The sequence below is a fragment of the Thunnus albacares genome, chromosome 18 (genome assembly GCF_914725855.1).
Source record: "Thunnus albacares chromosome 18, fThuAlb1.1, whole genome shotgun sequence".
NCBI lineage: Eukaryota > Metazoa > Chordata > Actinopteri > Scombriformes > Scombridae > Thunnus > Thunnus albacares.
The window spans coordinates 10,747,389-10,769,996 of record NC_058123.1 but is presented as its reverse complement, the minus strand read 5'-3'; the positions used below and the strand labels follow the sequence as shown (position 1 = coordinate 10,769,996).

The following is a 22,608-nucleotide window of genomic DNA, read 5'->3' as shown; positions in this document are numbered from 1 at the left end:
GGTTTCTCCTAATCTGTGCTGTTAACATACTCCCACGTTGTTTATGCTTCTGCCAGCTTCACTATAGCTTATCTGTTCATTTTCAGCATAGTTGATAGGGTTGCTATGGATTTTGCGCTAATAGAAACATTATCAATTTAAAAATTTGGACTGTGTGTATATTAATTTTGGCTTGACGTCCATGTTTGATGTCTCCAGTTCTCGGTTGAGTGCGTGCATGAACTCAGATACACACACTTTGAATTTTCTTTAAAGATAAAACGACAAAAAAGAATCTCATGATTCCCTGTTTGTAGTATAACAGTGTTCCCGGTCTTGTGTGTGCCCCAAAACACGTGTAGAAGAACAAACAAGTAACTAAATATTAAGTGTTTATGAAAAAAGCAGCTTCTATGCCATTAAATTACACATAATGTATATAAATGCGATGTGTTTTGCAGTAAATTAAATAATATAAAGTGTATTTATAATATTTTGGAAGTGTATTTTGATCTAGTCTGTCAAAAACACATCTAATATCATCATAACACTTTTTTTTTTTGGGCTCCTAAATCTTGTAGACTTCTTCTTGGCTGCCTAAACTTAAGGGTCAGAGGTGATGTAAACCATTACATGCACGCAGTCCTGACAGACCTCCTCTACTTTGACCTTGTGACCTTTTGCTGGCGCTATTTTCTTACTCTGTAAATTCAGTCTCTTGTGGAGTAATACACCTCAAGCAAACAGTAGACTGTCCAGGGAGCAAGCAGACAGACCTCTATAGTTCTCAAAGTTTGTATGTTATAATGTCTTAAAATAAAATGTTTATTATTGTGCCACACATACAATAAGTGGGTCAATCTTCATGGAAAATGAACTCAGTTTGTACAGTTCAAAGGAAGATGGAACTCACTTATTTATACCACATTTGTGCACTAATAATACAGTGTAAGGCCCATTGTATTGTATCTTTTTGCATGAAATGTTATACAGTATTATAGAGTAATATTATGACTTTTCAAAATACAGCAATAGAGATGAAGCCATAAGACAGGATTGCTACAGGCTTTTACATAAGAAGCTGAATAGTATTTTCTATGCGAAATGGACCAAAAGGCTTTAAAATTATCATTATTATTGTTGTTGTTATTATTAAGCTTTATTTATTCAGGAAATCTCATTGAGATCAAGATCTTTTTTTGCAAGAGAGACCTGAGAACAGATTAGATATACACAGGATCACAATAAGACGGTTCATTCACATCACAATCACAAAACATTCATCATACACCATACATCCTAAAAACAGACTAGCTTAGAATGGGGGAGGAAGACATTGTAAAATATAAAAGGATGCTGCTGCAGTCAGGCTCTGATTTGATATGAAATTATAAAGAAAAGGCAGGGTTGATTAAAAAAAAAAAAAAAGTAAGGGAGCATTCAAACATTGACAGCAGTGGGCGATAAAGAACTGGAAACCCGCTACCCTGATGAAGTCACCGTCCCACTTTTCCCTTTCCCGTCTGTCAGCAGGTGAAAGCGCAGTGCAGCGAGGCTGCAGCATTCACACAGACAGAAGTCAACCTGTTGGACAGCTGATCCTGCTGCTCTGCCACTCTCACTGACTGTCTGTCTGGGAACAGCCGACTCTCGTCCTCATAGCTCTGTGATTCAGCCCACACTCTGGATTACCGCACATTTCCTGCAGTTTCATGAGTTGGAATCCTGAACTGTGGCTGCAGTGATGAGATGTGAGTAGCCTGTGTCCTGGTCGTTGCTTGTGTAGCCGGTCCTGCCGTGTGTTTTACCTTCCTGTTCCCTAAACTAACATTGATTTACAACTTTTGTTGAAGCCTCTGTCTTAGGATCAGTTCTCAGTGCTCTTCTCTTGCTGCTGCGGGAGCCTGCATGCCGGGGAGATGAGGTTACCTCCAACACAGGTAGGTGAGAGGTCGGTTGGTTTGGACATGGTGTTGTGTGCATGTATTGTAAAATGCTGTATTAATAACCTAATCAGAGCACACCCTGCTTCATCGGTCAGTGGCAGGATATATATGTAGGCTACATTAGGATATGAGTACAGTGAGCATGCATGCAGGGTTTCCCTTATCCCATTAGTTTATCAGGTTTTCCTAATTTAGGCAGCCTGGTAATTCTTATAACAAAGACGGGGTCTGGCAGGCCTACTGCTGGTAACATAACATGACTTCCTCAGCTGAAAGAGTAATTCTTGGGGACTTTTCATTTATCCAAAGTCATGTTTGAAACTGTTATTTTTCTTTCAAAACTTGATCATAATAAGGAAAACCTACCATGGGGAGTTACAGATTTTTTCCTAGGACAATGTATTTAACTTAAGGTAAACATTGAAACACAGTCCCTAAAAGACTAAATTTCAAGACTCAGCACTGAGAGATTTGTGATACATGTATTTCTTACAGTGAGGCTCCCCAAAACAAACTTTTCCTGCCCGACCTGTGGCCAAGACATGTCTGACCTGCGCGGCGACATGCCCTCCTCTCTCCCCTTATATACACAAGATAGCATCCTGTCCTCACGCCGATGTTATCAGCTCATACCAACAGCTTCACTGCCTCATTCTTTTCTTCTGGTTTCTGCTTCCAAGTCATATGATTTCTGAATGAGAGCTTGTGTCATCTCATGAATGAGATTTTATATAATTAATGTGTAGTATTTTTGTCCCTCTTGTGGTTTCTATTCTATTTTTATTACTATATTATTTTTACTCTTTTCCATTCATGCTTTAGAAATGCAGCTACTGCAGGGTTTTTGAGACAAACTGAGTCAGTGAATGAGTGATTCATTTCCAGATGAGGTTATCTCACCTGTGAGATTTGAACTTTTTCTGACCTATTAAATCAGATAGTACGTTCTACACATCAGATGAGGTTGCTGCTCTGTTGAATGTTCTGCTAGGAGACAGAAGGATGGGGTCTGCGTGGGCAGGGAGAGGCATGTTCTGGCATGTGTAAGTTCCCTCCGGCAATTCTTTTTGTCCGAGGAGATTTTTCCCTTTCGCTTAGTAGTCCAGGTGTTTATCACAAGATTTACGTAGTCTGCATATCTATGATGCAACGCCCTGAGCTGTTCCATAATATGAACGTGAAGTTATTAGTGCATGAATCACCAAGGGATGGATCGCGGAATGTCAGATACAAACAGTCTTATCAGCCATTCAAGAGAATTTATCACCCTGGAACTTGCTTACATGAGCTTCACAATACCCGTGTTAGAAAACTCCCCTCCCCTCTCCCTCCCTCTGTTTCCGAGTGTATGAGAACAAAGATCTTTTCATGTTGCTAACTTGATTGGGTGTTTTTTTTCCCCACCCTAACCGTAACCCTTGTTGTGTGGTTATAAATTTCACTTTTAAATACAGAATCTACCTTAAAGAGTTGCTGATTCCTAAAACAAGTAAAAAAAAAAAAAAACAGGTGGTAATGCTTTATTTTACATGTCCAGTAATTCCTAATAATTTCTTAAGCATTTTCCTGGAATAAGCAATGTAATTTGGCCCTAATTATAGATCAAATACAGACTGTGTATCCAAGTAGTCCGTTCCAATTAAATGCTAAACTAGTCTAACCTCAGCTAAAGGTACAAAAATGTGCAAGTTGTGTACAGATGATGAATACATCTTTTCTTGTGTTTAAATGGAGCAGTTCTTTTGAGCTAATTCCTCTGGAAACTGCTTTTAAACTCAATAAAGCTAATTAAGTAAAACTTGTCTCCAAATTTTGTCTCTATCTTCCCTAAAATTAGTACCAATTAACATATTTATTTCTTCGTGGAAAAAAAATGAGAATTTATTAGGAAACGATGAACCAATTATGGACCTGTAAAATTCCCGGAAAAGCAATGACTGCACTGATAGCAGGAATTAAATTAACTCGGAACTAACTCATCTAATTGGCCGATGTTTTTTTAATAAAAGTGTGTCCTGAAGGCTCACTCTGAGACACCATGTCTGGCTAAAAGACCGATATTTTTTGCAGTGTAGACATAAAGATGTGTTAAACCAATCTGCTAAGACAGATGTTTTCACATGGGAACTAAATCTCTGTGCAGGAAGCTGGGCGGCAGACACATTGTAATAGTGTCATGTCTCTTAGAATTTTGTATTGTGTCAGAGCTTCATACATGATCTGCCTGCCTGAGTTTATGTAAGCATTTCTCATGGTCTCATTCTTGTTTTCCACAGTGAACCCATGCTGTTATATCCCCTGTCAGCACTGGGGAGTATGTGTGAGGTATGCTGAGGACAAATATGAGTGTGATTGCACTCGCACCGGCTACTACGGAGAAAACTGCACTGTCCGTGAGTCCAGTTATCACCATGACATCAGTTCTCATATCCTCTTGTTTTATTATACATCGAAGGAATTTGAAATATTCTGTTCTGTTATTCATTCCTATATTACATGGAAAAGGTTAGATGGCAGGCTGATGAAAGACTGTTGACTGATCTTGTTGTTAATTCAAGCAATAGTGCAATATAGCTTGGCTCGCAGAGTGAGGACTTCTTGTCTAGACCCAAATATTTGTAAGAATTGGAAAAACAGGGGCTAACTGCCAGGAAGAGACCATCTGGATCAGAGCTGCTTCTGCTGATCTTGTCACCAAAGCATCTACTAACTCTGCCGGTTTGCTTCTCATTAACAAGGAACCCTCACACAGTGTGGTCCTTAATCAGACGTGAAGTAATTGGCTCTCAGTTATGCAGTTACATCATATTCGTCAGGCTTAATAACAATAAACTATTGCTGTGATTGTGCAGAGAAAGAAAGAACTATGGTGGGAGTGAGGGAAGGAAAAGGCCAGAAAACCCAAACAGGAAAGGGGAAAATGGGATTGAATAATAACATTTATATAAAATAATACTTTCTCCTCTTATGTAAGGTTGCATTTCCAAACATATTGTTGATTTTACACAGACTCAACTTTAACACATCTTTATGGGAGCTTAAGGCCAGGGCTATAGCAAGGATTTTAAAAATACTGGGGCGACAAGTACAATTCCCCCCCCCAACATGCCCCAACCCCACAACCACTAACCCAGCTCACCACACCAAAAAGAAAGTCTTTTTTCTCAATTATTTTCTCATATTTTATTTATCCTGTTAACATTTTAATTATATTTTTTGTCAAATTTTTGCCACACTTCTTTCAGTTGGCCCACTGCTCTGGTCCAGACTGAAATGCCTTAACAGTTATTGGGTAGATTGCCATGAAATTTGGTACAAATATTCATGGTATCAATACGATGAATCCTAATGACTTTGATTATCCCGACTTTTCCTGTAGTGCTACCATGAGGTTGATTTGGTTCATGCATTCATGTCCCTGTCATGATAAATTCCAACTTTGGTGGTGCCTTTATTTTTTTCTTTACTTTTTCGCCATTATATGGTTAAATTTTGTCCAATACTTTGGTTTATGACCAAATACCTGCAAAACTAATAACATTCCCATCATCAGCTGTAGACCTACTTTGTGTTTAGTGCTAATCAGCAAATGTTAGCATGCTAATATGCTAAACTAAGATAGTGAACATGGTAAACATTATATCTGCTTAACATCAACATGTTAGCATCGTCACTGTGAGCATGTTAGCATGTTGAGCATTTAGCTCAAAGCACCACTGTGTGTAGAGCCCAAGCCCTCAGGAACAGCACCGGGCTGTGAATCCAATTTGACATAGTGGCCAAACGGTGTAATTACAATGTCACATGATGCTTTTGAGCCCAAAAAGACTTCCCCATAGACTTACATTTTCAAAGAGACGTCTGTAAATCAGCAGTGGTGTGGTGATTCAGAGGTCTGGAAACAGCTTATGAAACCTCCAAGTTTCCAGAGAAGTCCTCAAAAAACACAAAGGACATGATGTCAGTGTCCTTAATGATAGCCACAATGCTGCTTCAGGCAGCTTTTGGCTACAGCAAGTACCAAGTAGAAGGTATCCTGGTGAACCAGTAACACGCATACTGGGGACATGTGTTGCATGTCACTCTGCTCTGTTTGTCCTCATGTCTCCTCTCACCTATCCACTTAAATTAAAATACAGATAAACACAGAACAACAAGCCAAGCTAGTTGAGAGTCCTGTAGGAATATAACAATGATTTTCTTATACTGAGAAAATGTTCACTTTAAATTCCCAGCTGCCCTGACTTATAATAACAACAAGATTATTCTTTCATCTGTCCTCCCACCACAGCGGAGTTTTGGACCAGAGTCCGTCATTTCTTCAAGCCCAGCCCAGATGTGGTGCATTACATTCTCACACATTTCCGCTGGCTCTGGGACATCATCAACTATACTTTCCTACGAGACGTTCTGATGCGGCTGGTTCTAACAGGTCCAGATTCAGCAGTTCACCCTGAGATAATAATTCAAGGCTATCCCATATTCAATTACTCACATTACCTTTTTTTCCCCTTCTTTGTATGAACAGTTAGGTCCAACTTAATACCCAATCCTCCAACCTTCAACTCAAAATATGGCTATCTCAGCTGGGAATCCTACTACAATCTGAGCTACTACACTCGGATTCTGCCCCCAGTGCCACTGGACTGCCCTACACCTCTAGGAGTCAAAGGTTAGCAACTCATTTATATTACGTTAAAATACACAGCTCTATTTGTCAAGTTATATTTTCAAACCTCAATATGTTTTTTTGTTCAGACTAAAATGTGTCCAAGCATGATGTACAGAAACATGTCAAGGCCAGATTTGTAAACTGGTATTTATTCTTTGATCAGATTGTTCCTGATATGAATCAAAATGTTGCCACTTTTAGAGATTTTTATTCATTCAAAGGTTCTTGTACAGCTCCTTGTGCAACATTTAAGAACTTTGGCTTCTTTTATCAAACCAAAACTTAATTTTGAAGTAAAACTGGTTTATACAACTCAAAGTAAGGTATCGATAAAAGTATTGTTATGGTATCAGTGCCAAAACGTAGACTTAAAACTTACTTACTTAAACTTAAAAAATTCAAATAATACTGAGCACTATCTATAGTGATACTATGATCATTTCAGTGTTTTTTTTTTACCACGTATTATATCGCTGGATTATTTTTACTCATGCATTAACATGTAATCAGCATTTTAAAGTTGTACCTGAAGCAAATTTTAACTATTTTGTGTATTACTTGGCAGTTTAATCTATAACCATGTAGTATTTTATAAACCGATCATATGTTTTGTATGAAAATCTTAATCAGAAAAGATTTTAGCAGCTGTCAGATAAAAATAGGTAAAAATACGATGTATGTTCTTCTAAAATGTGGAGTATAAGTATAAAGAAGCATAAAATGGAGTTACCTTAGAGGAATTAGTTAGCTCTCTTTCACTGATAGTTTTGATGTTATCTATGAGTTACATGTGTGACAGCATCAATAATATCAAATGCAGAACTCAGTTTTGTTTCAGTTGTAGCTTTCACCATTGTGACATGCATACAGATTGTTGTCCTTGGACAGTTCAGGAGTGCAGCATGGCGTGTTAACTATATCATGTTTGCACAGACTTACTATTTAAATATTATGACTAGAGGTGTGATGTATCTGTGTTTTGCCCTGTGCTGCATGTGACGCTGTGGTGTTTCTGTTCAGGCAAGGCTGGGCTTCCTGACCCTGAGCTCCTGGTTGAGAGGCTGCTGAAGAGAAGGACCTTCAGACCCGACCCCCAGGGCTCCAACCTCATGTTCGCCTTCTTTGCGCAGCACTTCACCCACCAGTTCTTTAAGACCTACAATCGCATGGGTCTGGGCTACACGAAGGCTCTAGCACATGGGGTACAGATTTTTTCTAGTTGATAATAATAATAATGATAATACTTGTGTTTCACTTTTATTAACACAGTTACAAAGTGTTTTCCAGAAAAAGAAAAAAGAAACAGGATAAAAGCAAATGCAAGTAAAAACAAGAGATGGGATCATAGAACAGGGGAAATAATAGCAAATAAAATAGCTAAAGTGGTGAGATTAAAACCATTTTATACATATTAAATAGTTAATAGTTAGTTAAGTTCTTCACTTGGTCCTCCAAACAAAGATCTGCATCAAAAATAACATAGAGATTTCTAGGAGTCTGCTTAATATATTTGACAGGCAGCCTAGCTTGTTGTTGAACCGGCTGGTAAAAATTGGTGGTCCAATCGGTATGACATCAGATTTATCATTGTCAAATTTTAAGAAATTTGGGGATTTGATGTCATTAAGAAGATTAATTAGACTGCTGGATTTGTTGGGTTTCAATTAGGACATATAACATAGCAGTGGAAGAGGACATCATTGTTTTTTTATCACCTGACAGGGAAAGCATGTAAATTCAAAACAACAGAGGGCCCTAGAATGGACCCTTGAGGAACACCACAAGTAAACAGACTTACAGAGAAACACGAATCTGCTAATACAAAACAGAAAACGTTCTGTTTTAAAAAACGTGAAAGGTGTAAAGCAGTCAGTCAGTCTCCTTAAGTTACTAAACTGTGTAGGAGAACAGAAGGGACCAGTTGTGTCAAAAACAACACTCAAATCTTACTAGAACTAAGACTGAGGAGTCATCTCTGTCAGCTCTCAAATGAATGTCGGCCTTAACAACAGTCATCTCAGTACTATAAAACCTGATTGAAAACTATTTTAAAATTATTCTTTCAATAAATTACTTTTGTTAGGTCAGTTTCTCTATAACCTTCATTAAAAACAATAATTTTGAAACTGGTCAATAGTTGCTTAAAAAAAGATGATCCAAATTTGGTTTCTTTAGTCAATGAGTGGGGAGTTTTTCCTTTTAGGATTAAGTTTAGACAATATCTGATATATAGGTAGAGGATTTCATTTGAATTATCAATTTCTCTAAAGCTGAAATATTGACTATCTGAAACTGATTAGGGATGCAGGATTATCACTGAAAATGGATTAAACTGTGAGGCTTGGTTAGTAAAATAGACAGCAAATTTCTCAATCCAGTCACTAGGTTTACGGTCCTACAGTATGTGCTCAATGACAGAGAGACAGTGATTATTGAATGAGATTAATAAATCTGGATATTGTTGGACCAAGTAGACTTTGTATTTATGCCCATCTGAGTGCTTAAAAAATAGAAAATTATTCAAAAAATAGAAGTAAATCATAATGCCACCAACCAATATTTAGCCAGGCCTTTATTTGTTTTCTCTCATTCTTACACATATTTTTTTTGTCTCATCTTGTGACGCATACAGGTGGATGCAGGCCACATTTATGGAGACAACCTGGAACGTCAGCTCCTGCTCAGACTTCACAAAGATGGAAAACTTAAGTATCAGGTAAATCAAAACAGTAAATAGAGACATCATGTACACAAATACTTCTCTCAGTTCCTTGTTATTCCTTATCATCAGGCTGCCCCAACAAGCCTCGAAAGATTCTGCAGCTGGTCCAGAATGCAACTGAACATGTACTGACAAAAACTAGAAAAAGAGATCATATTTCTATCATTTTAGCTTCTCTGCACTGGTTCCCTGTAAAATCCAGAGTAGAATTTAAAATCCTTTTCATCACCTACAAAGCCCTTAATGGTCAGGCACCATCATATCTTAAAGAGCTCATAGTACTCTATTACTCCGCGAGAACACTGCACTCCCAGAATGCAGGCTTACTTATGGTTCCCAGAGTCTCCAAAAGAAGAATGGGAGGCAGAGCCTTCAACTATCTGGCCCCTCTCCTCTCGAACCATCTTTCCGTTTCAGTCCGGGAGGCAGATGGCTTCTCCAGGTTTAAGAGTAGGCTTAAAACTTTCCTTTTTAATACAGCTTATAGTTGGGACTGGCCCAGGCTTGCCTTGGACCAGCCCCTAGATATGCTGCCATAGGCCTAGACTGCCAAGGGGACTTTCCATGATGCACTGAGCTCCTCTCTCCTCCTCCCCCTCTCCATCTGTACGCATTCATGCCCCATTAATGCATGTTACTAACTTGGCATCTTCCCCAGAATTCTGTGTTTTCTTGTCCAGCTTGACACTACTGCCACTACTATTATTAATAGTCATATTTCTATTATTCTATTATTATTATTGTTGTTATTGTTTTTGCTGTGCTTCTTTGTCTCTCTCTCCCCTCTCCCCCTCTTTCTTTCTCTCTCAACCCAACCGGTCAGGCCAGATGGCCACCCACCTCGACCCCAGTTCTGCTTGAGGTTTCTTCTCGTTAAGGGGGAGTTTTTCCTTGCCACTGTCGCCAAGTGCTGTAATAGGGGAATGTTGATTCAGATGGGAACAAAAAGGAAACCTGCTGTGTTCTTGTAATTTGTTAGCTGTGGTTATAATTGGTAAAGTTGTATTGTATAATCATTAATTATTGTTTTTCCCTTCAGTTAATTGATGGAGAGATATACCCTCCCTCTGTAGCTGACGCACCTGTTAAGATGAGCTACCCCCCTGGGATCCCACCAGAGAGTCAGATTGCTATTGGTCAGGAAGTGTTCGGACTCCTCCCTGGTTTGGGAATGTACGCTACACTGTGGCTGAGGGAGCATAACCGAGTCTGTGACATCCTGAAAGCAGAGCATCCCACATGGGATGATGAACAGCTTTTCCAGACCTCCCGCCTCATCATCATTGGTGAGTAGGACACAGTTTTACAGGAATATAGTTTGACATTTTGGAAAAGTTGCTTATTCACTCTCTTGCTGAGAGTTAAAAGGTAAAAGGTTAGCTCAGTTTAGCATAAAGACTGGAAACAAGATAAAACAGCTAGCGTGACAGTAGTATGAGGTAACAAAATCTGCCTATCAACCCCTCTAAAGCTGACGCATTAACATGTCATCTCTTGTTTGTTTATTCTTTATAAAAGCTAACATGTAAAAACAAAAGCTCCTGGTTTTCTGGGGGCTATGTGACAGATTACTTCTTGGGCGGGCTCGGTAGCTTTCTGGAGTCTCCAATGGTTTCCTGGCATCCTTGTGTGGCAACTGTTTCCTCCTGCTCCCACTCTTTGTGCTGAGATAAGCTAGCAGGCTGCTGCCTGTAGCCTCATATTTAATGGACAGATATGAGAGTGGTACCAAACTTCTCATGTAACTCTCGCCAAGAAAGTGACAAACACATTTTCCAAATTGTCAAACTATTTCTTTAATGCTTTGATTTTTTTTAAAAGCTTTACTCTTTTTTAAATTTTGTAAATTGTGCAAGTATACTTCATGTTTTTTTAATAACAGAGTATGTCAGCATGCTTCAGTATTAGCTCATGGATTTTATCGGAGCCTGTTCAGTCATGACTCAGTTTCATATACATGTACAGTAGGTATTTTTAATTTGTGTCTCTGTGTGTTTCTCTCAGGTGAGACAATACGAATAGTGATCGAGGAGTACGTTCAGCACCTCAGTGGATACCTGTTACAGCTGAAGTTTGATCCTACCCTGCTGTTCAACACCCAGTTCCAGTATGGGAACCGTATCGCTCTGGAGTTCAGCCAGCTCTACCACTGGCACCCCTTAATGCCTGACAGCTTCCTCATTAACGGAGATGAAGTGTCTTACACACAGTTCCTCTTCAACACTTCTGTTCTCACACACTATGGCGTGGACACGCTGGTGGATGCCTTCTCTCGACAAGTTGCCGGCCAGGTAACAAAACGTCAGATAATATAACATGATGAATATGCAACTAACTCTTGGTTATAACTGCAGTATTGCTAGATTCAAACATCCACGTGAAATGTTTTTTGGCATTCACACTTGTTCTTCCTGTTTTCTAGATGTGCATCCTGTCATAGTCTAGCTACTCTCTTTGGTGTTGTTGCATGATTAAGCTTGTTGATGTGGGTTGTCTTAGCTACAAAATGTCTTATATACCAATCAGAAACAGAATGTTATTATTATTTTTTGCCTGCTACATAAATATTTGTGTACTGGCTGGAAACAGAATGAAGGTTTGTTAATTACAGTCTTCATGCAGATCGTTATATTTCCTATCCCACATACTTGAGCCTTAAACTGTAATCACAGCTAAACATGTACATATAACACATACTTAATTCTCAAACCTTTGTCTTACAGATAGGAGGGGGCCATAACATCAATCCTGTGGTGACCAAAGTAGCTGTGGGGGCCATCAAAGAGTCGCGGCAGCTCCGCATGCAATCCTTCAACGAGTACAGGAAACGCTTTAACCTTAAGCCGTACACATCGTTCAGACAATTCACTGGTAAGAAAAATAGTTGTGGCTGTGTTCAGAACACACAGCGTGAAATGAAGTCATGAAAGCACATGATTTACATGATTTTTACGAGTCAATTAGAGCAGCTGAACATACATTCCTGGAATAAATTATATTCTCTCTCTTCCTAGGCATTTTGTTAAAGACTATTCTCCATTGCTATCCTCTGAGTGGTATCAATGGAAGATATTTCTGTATCAAATCCTTCAGTTGATGATGTATTCTACATTGCTTGACTTGCACTGCACTGTACTTACAAACTGTGCAGTTAGAGGTATTTCATGTTGGCTTGTGTCATGTAGTTGTCTGGCACAGCCAAATGATTAGCAACACTATCATTTGGCTGTGCTAGAGAGGTGCTGTCAACCTCTAGGTGGCATTAGAGGTAATGTCAGAAGATCATTAAAGTTATTAGGATTCATCTTCAAAGAACCATAAAAGTTTGTGCTAATTCATCCAGTAGATGTTGAGATATTTTACTAGATATGCAAAAACTTTGACCTGCTCGTGGTCTCACAGGAAAAATCAGGTCATTAGGATTCATCCATCTGGGGATCATGGCAATCTATCAAGTAGTTGTTGAGATATCTCAGTTTTGCAATCCTCAGGGCTGTGCTGCTTGCATGACTAAAACCTAATCCTGGAGGTGTTTGTTTTGGTGTTGCACTACTGCGAAACACTGAGGCAGTTGGTTCAGGTCCAGCTATTGCTACTGAGTAAAGAAATGTATTCTTGATGCACTTTATTGTAGACATTTTTATTAACTGAGCATTCATTGTTACCTTTTTGCAGATAACGAGGAGATAGCCCGCGAGCTTGAAGAGTTATATGGTGACATTGAGGCTCTTGAATTTTATCCCGGCATGATGTTGGAGAGAACACGAGCGGGGGCCATATTTGGGGAGAGCATGGTGGAGATGGGCGCCCCGTTCTCCCTTAAAGGCCTTCTGGGAAACCCTATATGTTCTCCAGATTACTGGAAGCCCAGCACCTTTGGAGGCAAAGTTGGCTTTGACATAGTGAACTCCGCCACGCTGAAGAAGCTGGTGTGTCTGAACACCAGGACGTGTCCGTATGTGGCATTTAGAGTACCAGCAGAGGAGCAGTCACAAAGAGGGAAAGATGACAGTAAAGGAAGGACTGATGAGCTATGACGCTTTCCAGACACAAGAAGGTTTTGGTTTGAGATTCCTACATGAAGGTAAAAGAGGCTGCTGCTAAAAAAAACGAAAAAAAAAAACAACTGTTCAAGATGCTTGTGTGGAGAACATAGAGTAAATGCACTGGAGAATCACACAGGACCAAGAGCTCAGTGTGAAATCAAACTCGCCTCTTCCTTAATTTGCTCACTCTGTCTCACACTTGAACAAAGACATCAGTGAGGAAATAAACATGTGATGTTAAATGTTAAATGCTTTGTGTCTGAAGAATGAAATACCATCAAAATACATGTTCACACTGTCTGTAGCTTTCTTTCAAAAGAAATTATTGCAATGGAAATTTATTGACATCAAAGTATAGACATTAGTGGAGTATTTGTACATTCATTAAAACTGACAGTTATTAAAATCTTAGATTTGACTATCCATTGTTCTGTTTGTCTACTGAGTTTCCGTTCCTCCCTGCTTCTTTTGGATCTTGTGTTTCTTTTGGCAAGAGACTGAATAGTCATGGAAACAGAAGACTGAGCTGATTACAGGGAATAAAGCAGGAAGTGCAGTGTGGTTTAAAATCACATAAAGTGGAAGCACAGTTACCTCATAGCTTAGAACATTTTGATAAATTAGGATACATATGAGATTAGGATCCACAGACACTTTATATATAATATTTAGCCTTATATGTGTGCTATCTGTCTTATCAGATTACTTAAAGAATAAGTTTGCAAAAAAAAAAAAAAAAATTAAAAGTTCATCTGAAGTTTATATGAGGCTTCAGCAGTCTGAGTGAGTCATATCAAGTGGATATCTGCCACATTTACAGTGTTTTAGTTTTAGTATAGTAACAAAAAGAAGGACTTTGGCACTAAAAAAGACTTTTTTAAATACATTTCTGCACAGACGGAGGCTTGTGGATTTTGGCTCCCATCACTTACATTATAAGTGCATTATGAAGGGATCTTCTAAATGTCAGTATGAGCAGGAGGAATGATTACAGCAAGAAAAATCTGTTTCAATGTTCATTTGGGCACTTGACCTGTCCTTTAACTGCTGTAGCGATTTGTATTGACAAAAGGGAAAACTATACTCTGTTCTTGGTATCATGGCACCTTTAATATTTGCAATGATGAAGTTGAAATTTGACTTTGCAGTTTTGGTCAGTCTACTGACAGTGGTTGTAGTAGCAGCAGTAGTAGTTTTAGCAATACAAGTACTATAGTCCAGGTGATATGTGCCAAATTTGTGGTGATATTTTCATTTTTGGTCCTGAACATTTTCAGAATTGGAGCCAGAATTGGCACTACCTTGTGGTGGCCAATTTACTTTCCACAATAACCTAATTATGTATTTTGCATTATATCTCCTGAACCAAACATGATAACACAAAAAAAGGTTAAGTCTACCCCTATGTTTTGATGGCCAAGGATTACAATGATACCATATACAACATCATAAACTGGCTCCATTTCTGAATGTTCAGGGCCCCAAATTGTACAAGTGTACCAAATTTCATGCTTTTATGAAAAAGTGAACATAATTTTCACATATCACCTGAACTACTAGTAACGTGTATTATGTCATAGTTATATTGCCCTCTAGTGGTGAAAGAGGGAGCTGCGTTTAACAACACTTTCCTGTCACTAAACATATCACACGTCACGAGGATAAACCCGTGTTGTCTTTAGGTGCTCTCAGTAAAATCAGAATTTACACCAATGCAACTTTAGAGTACTACACTGTCACAAAGAATAAGGTGGAAAGTAATTTTCACGGCAAAATTAAACATGTGGCTCGGCAATTTTGAATGGCTGTGGGTTGATTGTGTCACTTAGTACAGCAATTTAAAAAAAATTAATAAACATGTTTTCTGTTTTGATGCTGTAAATTAATTTGCCATCAAACATCATAAATTGACCAACATCGATTACTGATGTGGTGTGTCCTAACTATAAAGAATAAATAAATAAATAAAACCTATGGCTGGAAGTAACTAACAATGATTTTTTATTATCAATTAATATGTCGATCACCATTTCCCAAAACCCAAGATCCAAACTTAAATGTCTTGTTTTGTCCCGACTAACAATCCATAACCCAAAGACATTCAGTTTGCCATCACAGAAGACTAAAGAAACCAGAAAATGTGCACATTTAAGAGGCTGGAACCAAAGAATTTTGACATTTTTTTCTTTAAAAATACGACTCATAATGATCAAAACTTGCTGATTAATTTAGTATTTGGCAACTAATCGATTAACCAATGCAGCTCTAATAAAATCTGAATTCTAGCTGGATGTGGGCAGTCTTTGACCGTAGGTTGTAATTACGACATCTCCGTGAGCCATGAACGCACCACAGACTGAGACAGGCTTGAACAGCTAAAAGCTAACAGATTAGCCGGAGTTGTGGTGGGAGTTGGTGACATTTTACTAACGTTAGCTGGTCATAACAATAACGGTAAGTTGAAAGCCAATAATCTTTCAATAGTGGACATTTTATATACTTTTACAGCGGCGTGTAATGTCGGCGTCAAGCTAAACTTAACGTTCATAGCTGGTTATTGTTTACTGATTGTCTAACGATAGCATACGTTGTGCTAGCAGGTTCAGCCCTAATTATTAAACAAGCTAACTGGATTGTCTAGATCCTCTTTTCAAGTAGCGTTTTGACACTTGAGGAAATAACACCATTGCTACAGTTAATTGAAAACTAGGTCATCATATCGGAACAGGCAGTGATTCTCAGATAAATTAGGTGCTGGCTGTAATAAGGCCTTCGCTCCTACTGTTTACATGTGTTGGAGACAGGATGTGCGAAGTTTGTGGAGAATTATTATTATGTATCGTCACTAAATGGCAGCTATGTCAAACTGAAAACCCCTGTACGCGTTGTAGTATTTACAATTTTCTGCCTGGCCCGCTCTCAAAGTGACAGGAGGGATTTGCATGAAGGGTGTCTCCCTCCATCTGTGCACATGGACGAGCTTATACACGGCTCAGTGCATCATTGAAGGCCTTTCTGCTCAAGTTTTGTAAAATGACACACTTATTATAAGCTATGTATAGTGTAGATGTCCTATTTTCGAATTAAACCCTTTCTGCCCGACCTATAACAGCTTGGATGGCTGCCAGCCTGGATTATTTATGCTTCACTGACTGATGTGCTCAACCAGACAATTCAGTGCTAAAAACTGTTGTTAATCTGCAGAGATTTTTATCTATGAAGCTGTGAATTTGTTAAGGACAAAGCAAATGGCAGTATTGTCTCACATGTCAGCTGCCACACTCATGCAAATTAGTAGTCAAATGACCCAAATGGAGACTGGTGTGTTTGTATAAATATATTCTGTGAATGTAAGGAACAAATGCATCAGATTAGCTCAGACTGGTGTTACATAATACACATCCTTTCCACTGCATGGAGTACAAAGAGGAAGGATGGGTCGTATTTTTAGTTCATGTAAAAGTACTGGGTGAAGTGTAAACGTGTGGATATAGCAGCAGGAATAGATCAATAAACAGAAACGTGAAAGTGCAGAGATGCATCAGTGTCCTTTCTACTCCACACATTAAAAACTGCCGCCCTCAGGTGAGCTGTCGTAATGACGACCTTGGACGACAAGATTCTGGGAGAGAAGCTGCAGTACTACTACAGCAGCAGTGAGGACGAAGGCAGCGACAACGAGGATGAAGAAGGGGAAAGCAAGACCATCCGGGACGCCAACGTCGGGGAGCCTGAGATTGATTACAGTGCAGATGGAAGTGCTGTCAACACAGGTAGCTACTATGAACGCATACAAAACACGATAAGAAATGAGAGGGTGGTGTGTCCAGACAGCCTGCAGATTAAGACGAATACCACACGATCGCAATCTTGCTTTCGATTCTGGCCACAGACTTTTGTTGCATGATGTACCCTTCTCTTTACCCATTTCCTGTCTCATTCTGCATGTTCAACTATCAAACAGACTAAATATGATCACATATTTGTCATTTAGAACATAATAAGTAGTTACCATAATACCAGTGACACTGGCTGTTCTCTTACAGGACCGAAGGGTGTGATCAATGACTGGAGGAAGTACAAGCAGCTGGAAGTGGAGCAGAAGCAAGAGCAGAAGAAAGAGATGGAAAGACTGATCAAGAAGCTGTCGATGACCTGCCGCTCTGACCTCGACCTGCAAAAAGACAAGGAGAAACAGAAAGAGCTGCAGGAGAAAATCCAAGGCAAAGTAAGCAGAATACGGGACAAAATGCCTGTGAAAAGCTCCCTTAGCTTCAACGTCTTGTTCCTCACATTATCCTGGCAGTGCATTAGTGACACCCTCTTGAAACTGTGGCATACTTCTTGATGGAGCACTGGATGTGGGAAAATGCTAAACACAGGCAATATATTAATTAAAAGCTATTTGATTGATACAGTGGAATCCCTGCACCCTCTTCCTGTATTTTCTGACACACTTATTACTAACTGTTATATTATTATTAGGTTTCGAACCGGCCAGACTAAAATGGCTACATTGGAGTATCTGTAAAAGAGGCAGCACATTTATGAGTTTTCCTTTTTGTCTACCCCACAGATGACCATGCAGGAGTACAACATGCTCCAGGAAGAAGAAGACGACGAAGACTTCCTTCAGCATTACCGCATGCAGCGCATTGAAGAGATGCGGCGCCAGCTCTGCCGCGGCAAACGCTTCGAGCAGGTTTACGAGCTCAACAGCGGAGAGGACTTCCTGGAGGCTTTAGACAAAGAGGACAAAAGCACGCTGGTCATGATCCACATCTATGAGCCCGACGTCCCGGGCTGCGAGGCCATGAGCGGCAGCCTGATGTGTCTGGCTCAGGAATACCCGCTGGTCAAGTTCTGCAGCGTACGCAGCTCGGCCATCAGCACCAGCGCGCTGTTCAGAGGCAGCGCTCTGCCCGCCCTGCTCGTTTACAAAGGAGGGGACCTGATCGGCAACTTCGTGCGGCTCACGGACCAGCTCGGGGAGGATTTCTTTGCTGTAGACGTGGAGGCCCTGCTGCAGGAGTACGGCCTGCTGCCCGATAAGTCCCCCGTTGTCCCGAAGACCATCCGCAATGGAGCCATCATACAGAGCAATCAGAGTGATGAGGACTCTGACCTTGACATAGACTAGAGCCATATTATATAACTTCCATTATATGCTTGGGAAACATGCGCACACTGTTTGCATGGACTATAGATTATTTACATGTATGTGGACCCCATCGTAGTGATGACGGACCGAGCCAGGACCGCCATTCAATACTCACACAGCAACGTACAACCAGCAGTGAAGCAGAACCAAAAGTAAATGCACACACACACTACGAGCCGGTGGGCGTTCATCATGATATCATCATTCCATGGTAAATATGAGTTATATTTAATGAGAGTAAGTACTAGGCATTATCATCATCGAGGCATAATGAGAATGATGTAGGTTAAAATGTTTTGTTTGAGCTGTGACTGTTGACTATTTATTCATTGTGTAAAAACACATTTCCCTGTTCTGTTTCATGTGTATCTTCACTGTATTACATGTGTTTCACTCTGTAGAATAAGAAACCTTCAGCCCCAAACTGACTTTTAGTTAGTTTTATAACTTTTATATGTGCTGGACCATTTCAAATAGTGGGAAAAATAAACAAGTGTTTGGACTCCCTGCCTGTTGTGTTTTTTTATTTATCAGAGTTAAAGCTGTACTAATCAATATTTGCATTATTATTATTATTATTATTATTATTATTATTGTTATTATTGTTGTTGTTGTTAGCATTTAGCAGCTAAAGAAACAGATATCTCCCTCAGGAAGTGGGTGACACCAGGTGAAAGAAGAGTGAATATTGGTTTTACATAGAAACATGACTGCAAATTAATAATAATGTTGGATTTGTAAGTACTGGTAAGTAACTATTTACTAGCATATTAGTCATGACACTTTTATAATGTGATAATATGTAATTGCCATGTTTACAGCTTGTTCTGCTGCCCCTACGCAGCCAAAATAATAATTGAATGCTGCTTTGTGACCTCTAGTGGTGCTGTGGAGCAGTTTTTTGTGAGTGGGTCCCCGTTTTATTTGTACCCTGCAAACACATATGATACACATTCCTGCTAATGGTTTCACACTGTTCCACTGATCTACAAGTGGCCGTAATGCATAAAAAAAAAAAGCAACAATGCGCCAACAATGGAAGGCAAGAAGAAAACTGCCAGCTGGTAAACATGGATGTAAATACAGCAGGATTTTAAATATTTTAAAAAGCAGCTTTGCAAATGTTTTCATGAGTAACTTTTGTTTACAAGAAGACTCCACTGGGCAGCTTTAATATTATTTTTTCATTCAGTCGGTCAAAGGTCATGTCAGCATGTCGGTAATCAGAGGTTAAAGCACATCAGGCTGCCTGAGTTCATCCCATTTGTTGCCATTTATTTATTTTCACAGATATACAGTATTTGTATGCAAGTCAGAGTTGTTGATGTGATGAAAACAAGTATTTACAGACAGCATGGAGCCTTTTTCACAGCACGTATTCTTAGTTGTCAATCACAGGTGTAATTAATGTTATTAATTGCTGCACTTCATTGCAACTATTGCTGAAACTGTGCCATCATTAATGATATTAGTTCCAACTGTGCTTTTACCTGCTGTGACAAGTCAAAATGACTGCTGTAAAAAACAATCTCAGTGTTTATAGCTGGAAAATTGAGGTAAATAGCCTAAATTACTTGATAAATAATAGTAAAAGAAGCAGTCTTATTTGTTAACTTATTAGTTGTAGCCAACAAATACATTTAAGGGACTTTGACTATTTATTTTTCATAAGTAATTCCCATCATCATCACTATCATAAGACAAAAATGTGGTTCCTGAAACAACCCCTACACAAGTAAATGATACATTAAAAAATAATAATTTACACACACGATCAGAATGGAAGTAATTAAACGAGTCACTGGGTTTAACCTGCTGTGATTCTGTCATGATACCAGCATCAGCAGGCTCCTTTCCAGTTCAGTACATTTTTCCCAGAGGTGATTTGTCTAACACAGATTGTGGATGGGTCAATTCATTCAATCCTGTCCCGATCAATAATCACTCTAAACACGAGGAGCCACGGCTAGGGCTAATCTCTGTAACCATATCAAAAAACTCTCTAGTCAATCATGTTAAATTACACAGTACAGTTTGCACTTCACTTCATGTACTGTCCGCAAGATACTGACTTTACTTTGTATGGAAAAACTGAACGACATGTGCACCAGCTAAAGTTCTGTGTTGCTCCTCAGGCTAATGTAGCCTACAAACAGCTCATCAGCAGCAGGGTGAGACAGGGTAACGTCAGCAGAAGGAGGCTTGTTCCTTCATGGAGGGGACTAGCTGAGCCATGCGGGTCATGTCCACAAAAGGCATGCTCCAACAGCAGATGAGTGTCTGCGCTGATGCCTGCCGGGAAGGGAGAAACACTATGAGTCCCATAATAGTTCATTCAGACCAGACCAATTTTCCAAAAGTACAGCTAATATGATCCCGCTAGAAGGCACACATGTGGCAGAGTTGATTAACAAAACATTTCATTATCCCTCTGGTTCATACATCACCCGAAGGCCTAACTGCCGCCTCCATAGCCATGAGATCAATGCCAACTAATGGTAGGGATCCTGTCACATTGCACATTCAATGCGGGGAATCTCTCTGACTTCACTGACATGTTTTAGTTGTTGTTTTTAGAGACCAGCAGCGTGACATTATACACACCGTGTTGTGACCACTCGTCCCACAGATGCTGAACATCCTCGTCGTGGTGTTCGTGGTGTTCGTGATGATCCGGGTCTGTGTTAAACACACAGAATAGCTATATTAAGGTTTCAGAAAGCGTATTTGCAACGTCTGCCCTTGGACTAGTGCGTGAAAAATAAATCAGTCCTCTGGTTGAGGTCACACTAACAACGACTGACAAGAGAAAGGGAAGTTAATACTGTGAATGGAAACAGCAGGGAAAGATTAAGAGAAAACACGCAGGATACAAACAGGAAATGAAAGGAAGGGAAATGTCAAAAATGAAAGGAAGAGAAGTTTTGACCTTGTGGACCCAACATTAAAAACACCGAATCAATCTCTAGAAGGCAAATATTAGACATCCTGTTCCTGATATGACATTCTGTGGAATCAATGTTTTTCCAATTCAGTTCAAACTTTTTTTTTTAATTTTTATGTCATATACACACACAGCAATACGCAGATTAGCATTATTCTTAAAGCTGTGCTAAAAGACTAGAATCAATACTAATAATTAGGAATTTCATGCAATTTCATGTGTGGATTGACAAAACAGAACCTTTTAAAGAATAATCGGTACAAATTGGTTCTTGCTGCAAAAGTATAAACAATAATTGCTTGTTGAATTATTTTTGCTGAACTGTATTCTTAGTTATAATATTCTTAGTTTAAAATAAAAGTTTCATTTAATTATTATTGGTTCACCCTTTGAGGTATCTTGTAAATGTTACTTTGAACACTGTTGAATATCACCGTGTTTCAAATTAGGCTCTATGTTGCACCCACCAGCTTTCCTCTACAATGATTATCCTATTAAATAACAGGAACACATACTTCAAGCTTTTACATGTTCATGCATATCTGAACTTATATTTATAAATGTTACAGAGGATTCAGTACCATTTGAGTGATGCCACAGCATCCGCTTGAGTTCCCTGAGGGCTTGGGTGAGGTTCTCCAGCTGGTCATGGAGGTGGATATTCTCCTCTATCAGTGCGTGGATCGTATCCTGTAATTCAAAGCTCCCACTTTGCAGGATCAGCAGAGTCAGGGGGATGAAGAAAAGCACTGGTGTTAGTCCCCTCATAGCGACCACAGCACACAGCCTCTGGACAGGGAGAAAAGCTTGTACATCTTCACAGACACCGAGCCATACTTCTTTAGGTACATCCGTATCTCGTGCGAAAGAGATGCAGCTGAACTGTAGAAATGATTGGTACAGGATTCTTTATCAGCTTAAACTCAACGGGAGGTCACAATAGTTAGTTCTGTCTCTCGAAAGCCAGGGGGTGGAAAGCTGCCAGTGGGCTGCTTAAAAATCTATCCGATGTTTCCACATTAATGGGCACAGTGACGACAACAACAGAGGTCCTTTGCATCGATATGATTTACTTTAAATGTAAATGATAGGCTTTCTGTATGTACTGTGTAAACAAACATTAGACCAAAGTCTCCAG

The 22,608-nt window shown here is 39.4% G+C and overlaps 1 protein-coding gene across 1 annotated transcript; it reads left to right on the top strand.

Moving 5' to 3' along the window:
- The first annotated feature begins 1,513 nt into the window (after positions 1–1,513).
- On the top strand, positions 1,514–19,028 carry pdcl (phosducin-like). Its single transcript, XM_044334548.1, has 14 exons — positions 1,514–1,730; positions 1,833–1,919; positions 4,202–4,318; positions 6,217–6,357; positions 6,454–6,597; positions 7,618–7,799; positions 9,230–9,313; positions 10,359–10,605; positions 11,324–11,610; positions 12,043–12,190; positions 12,995–13,354; positions 16,956–17,138; positions 17,412–17,593; positions 17,942–19,028. The coding sequence occupies exons 1-14, from the start codon at positions 1,724–1,726 to the stop codon at positions 18,503–18,505; spliced, it is 2,733 nt and encodes a 910-aa protein (XP_044190483.1). The 5' UTR covers positions 1,514–1,723; the 3' UTR covers positions 18,506–19,028.
- Positions 19,029–22,608: the final 3,580 nt, after the last annotated feature.

What these genes read in the sequence shown, in the direction of transcription:
- pdcl (XM_044334548.1), top strand. An exon ending in ATGGAAAACTTAAGTATCAG is followed by an intron (nt 9,314 to 10,358) that starts GTAAATCAAAAC and finishes TTTTCCCTTCAG; the next exon opens with TTAATTGATGGAGAGATATA. An exon ending in AGGAGAAAATCCAAGGCAAA is followed by an intron (nt 17,594 to 17,941) that starts GTAAGCAGAATA and finishes TCTACCCCACAG; the next exon opens with ATGACCATGCAGGAGTACAA.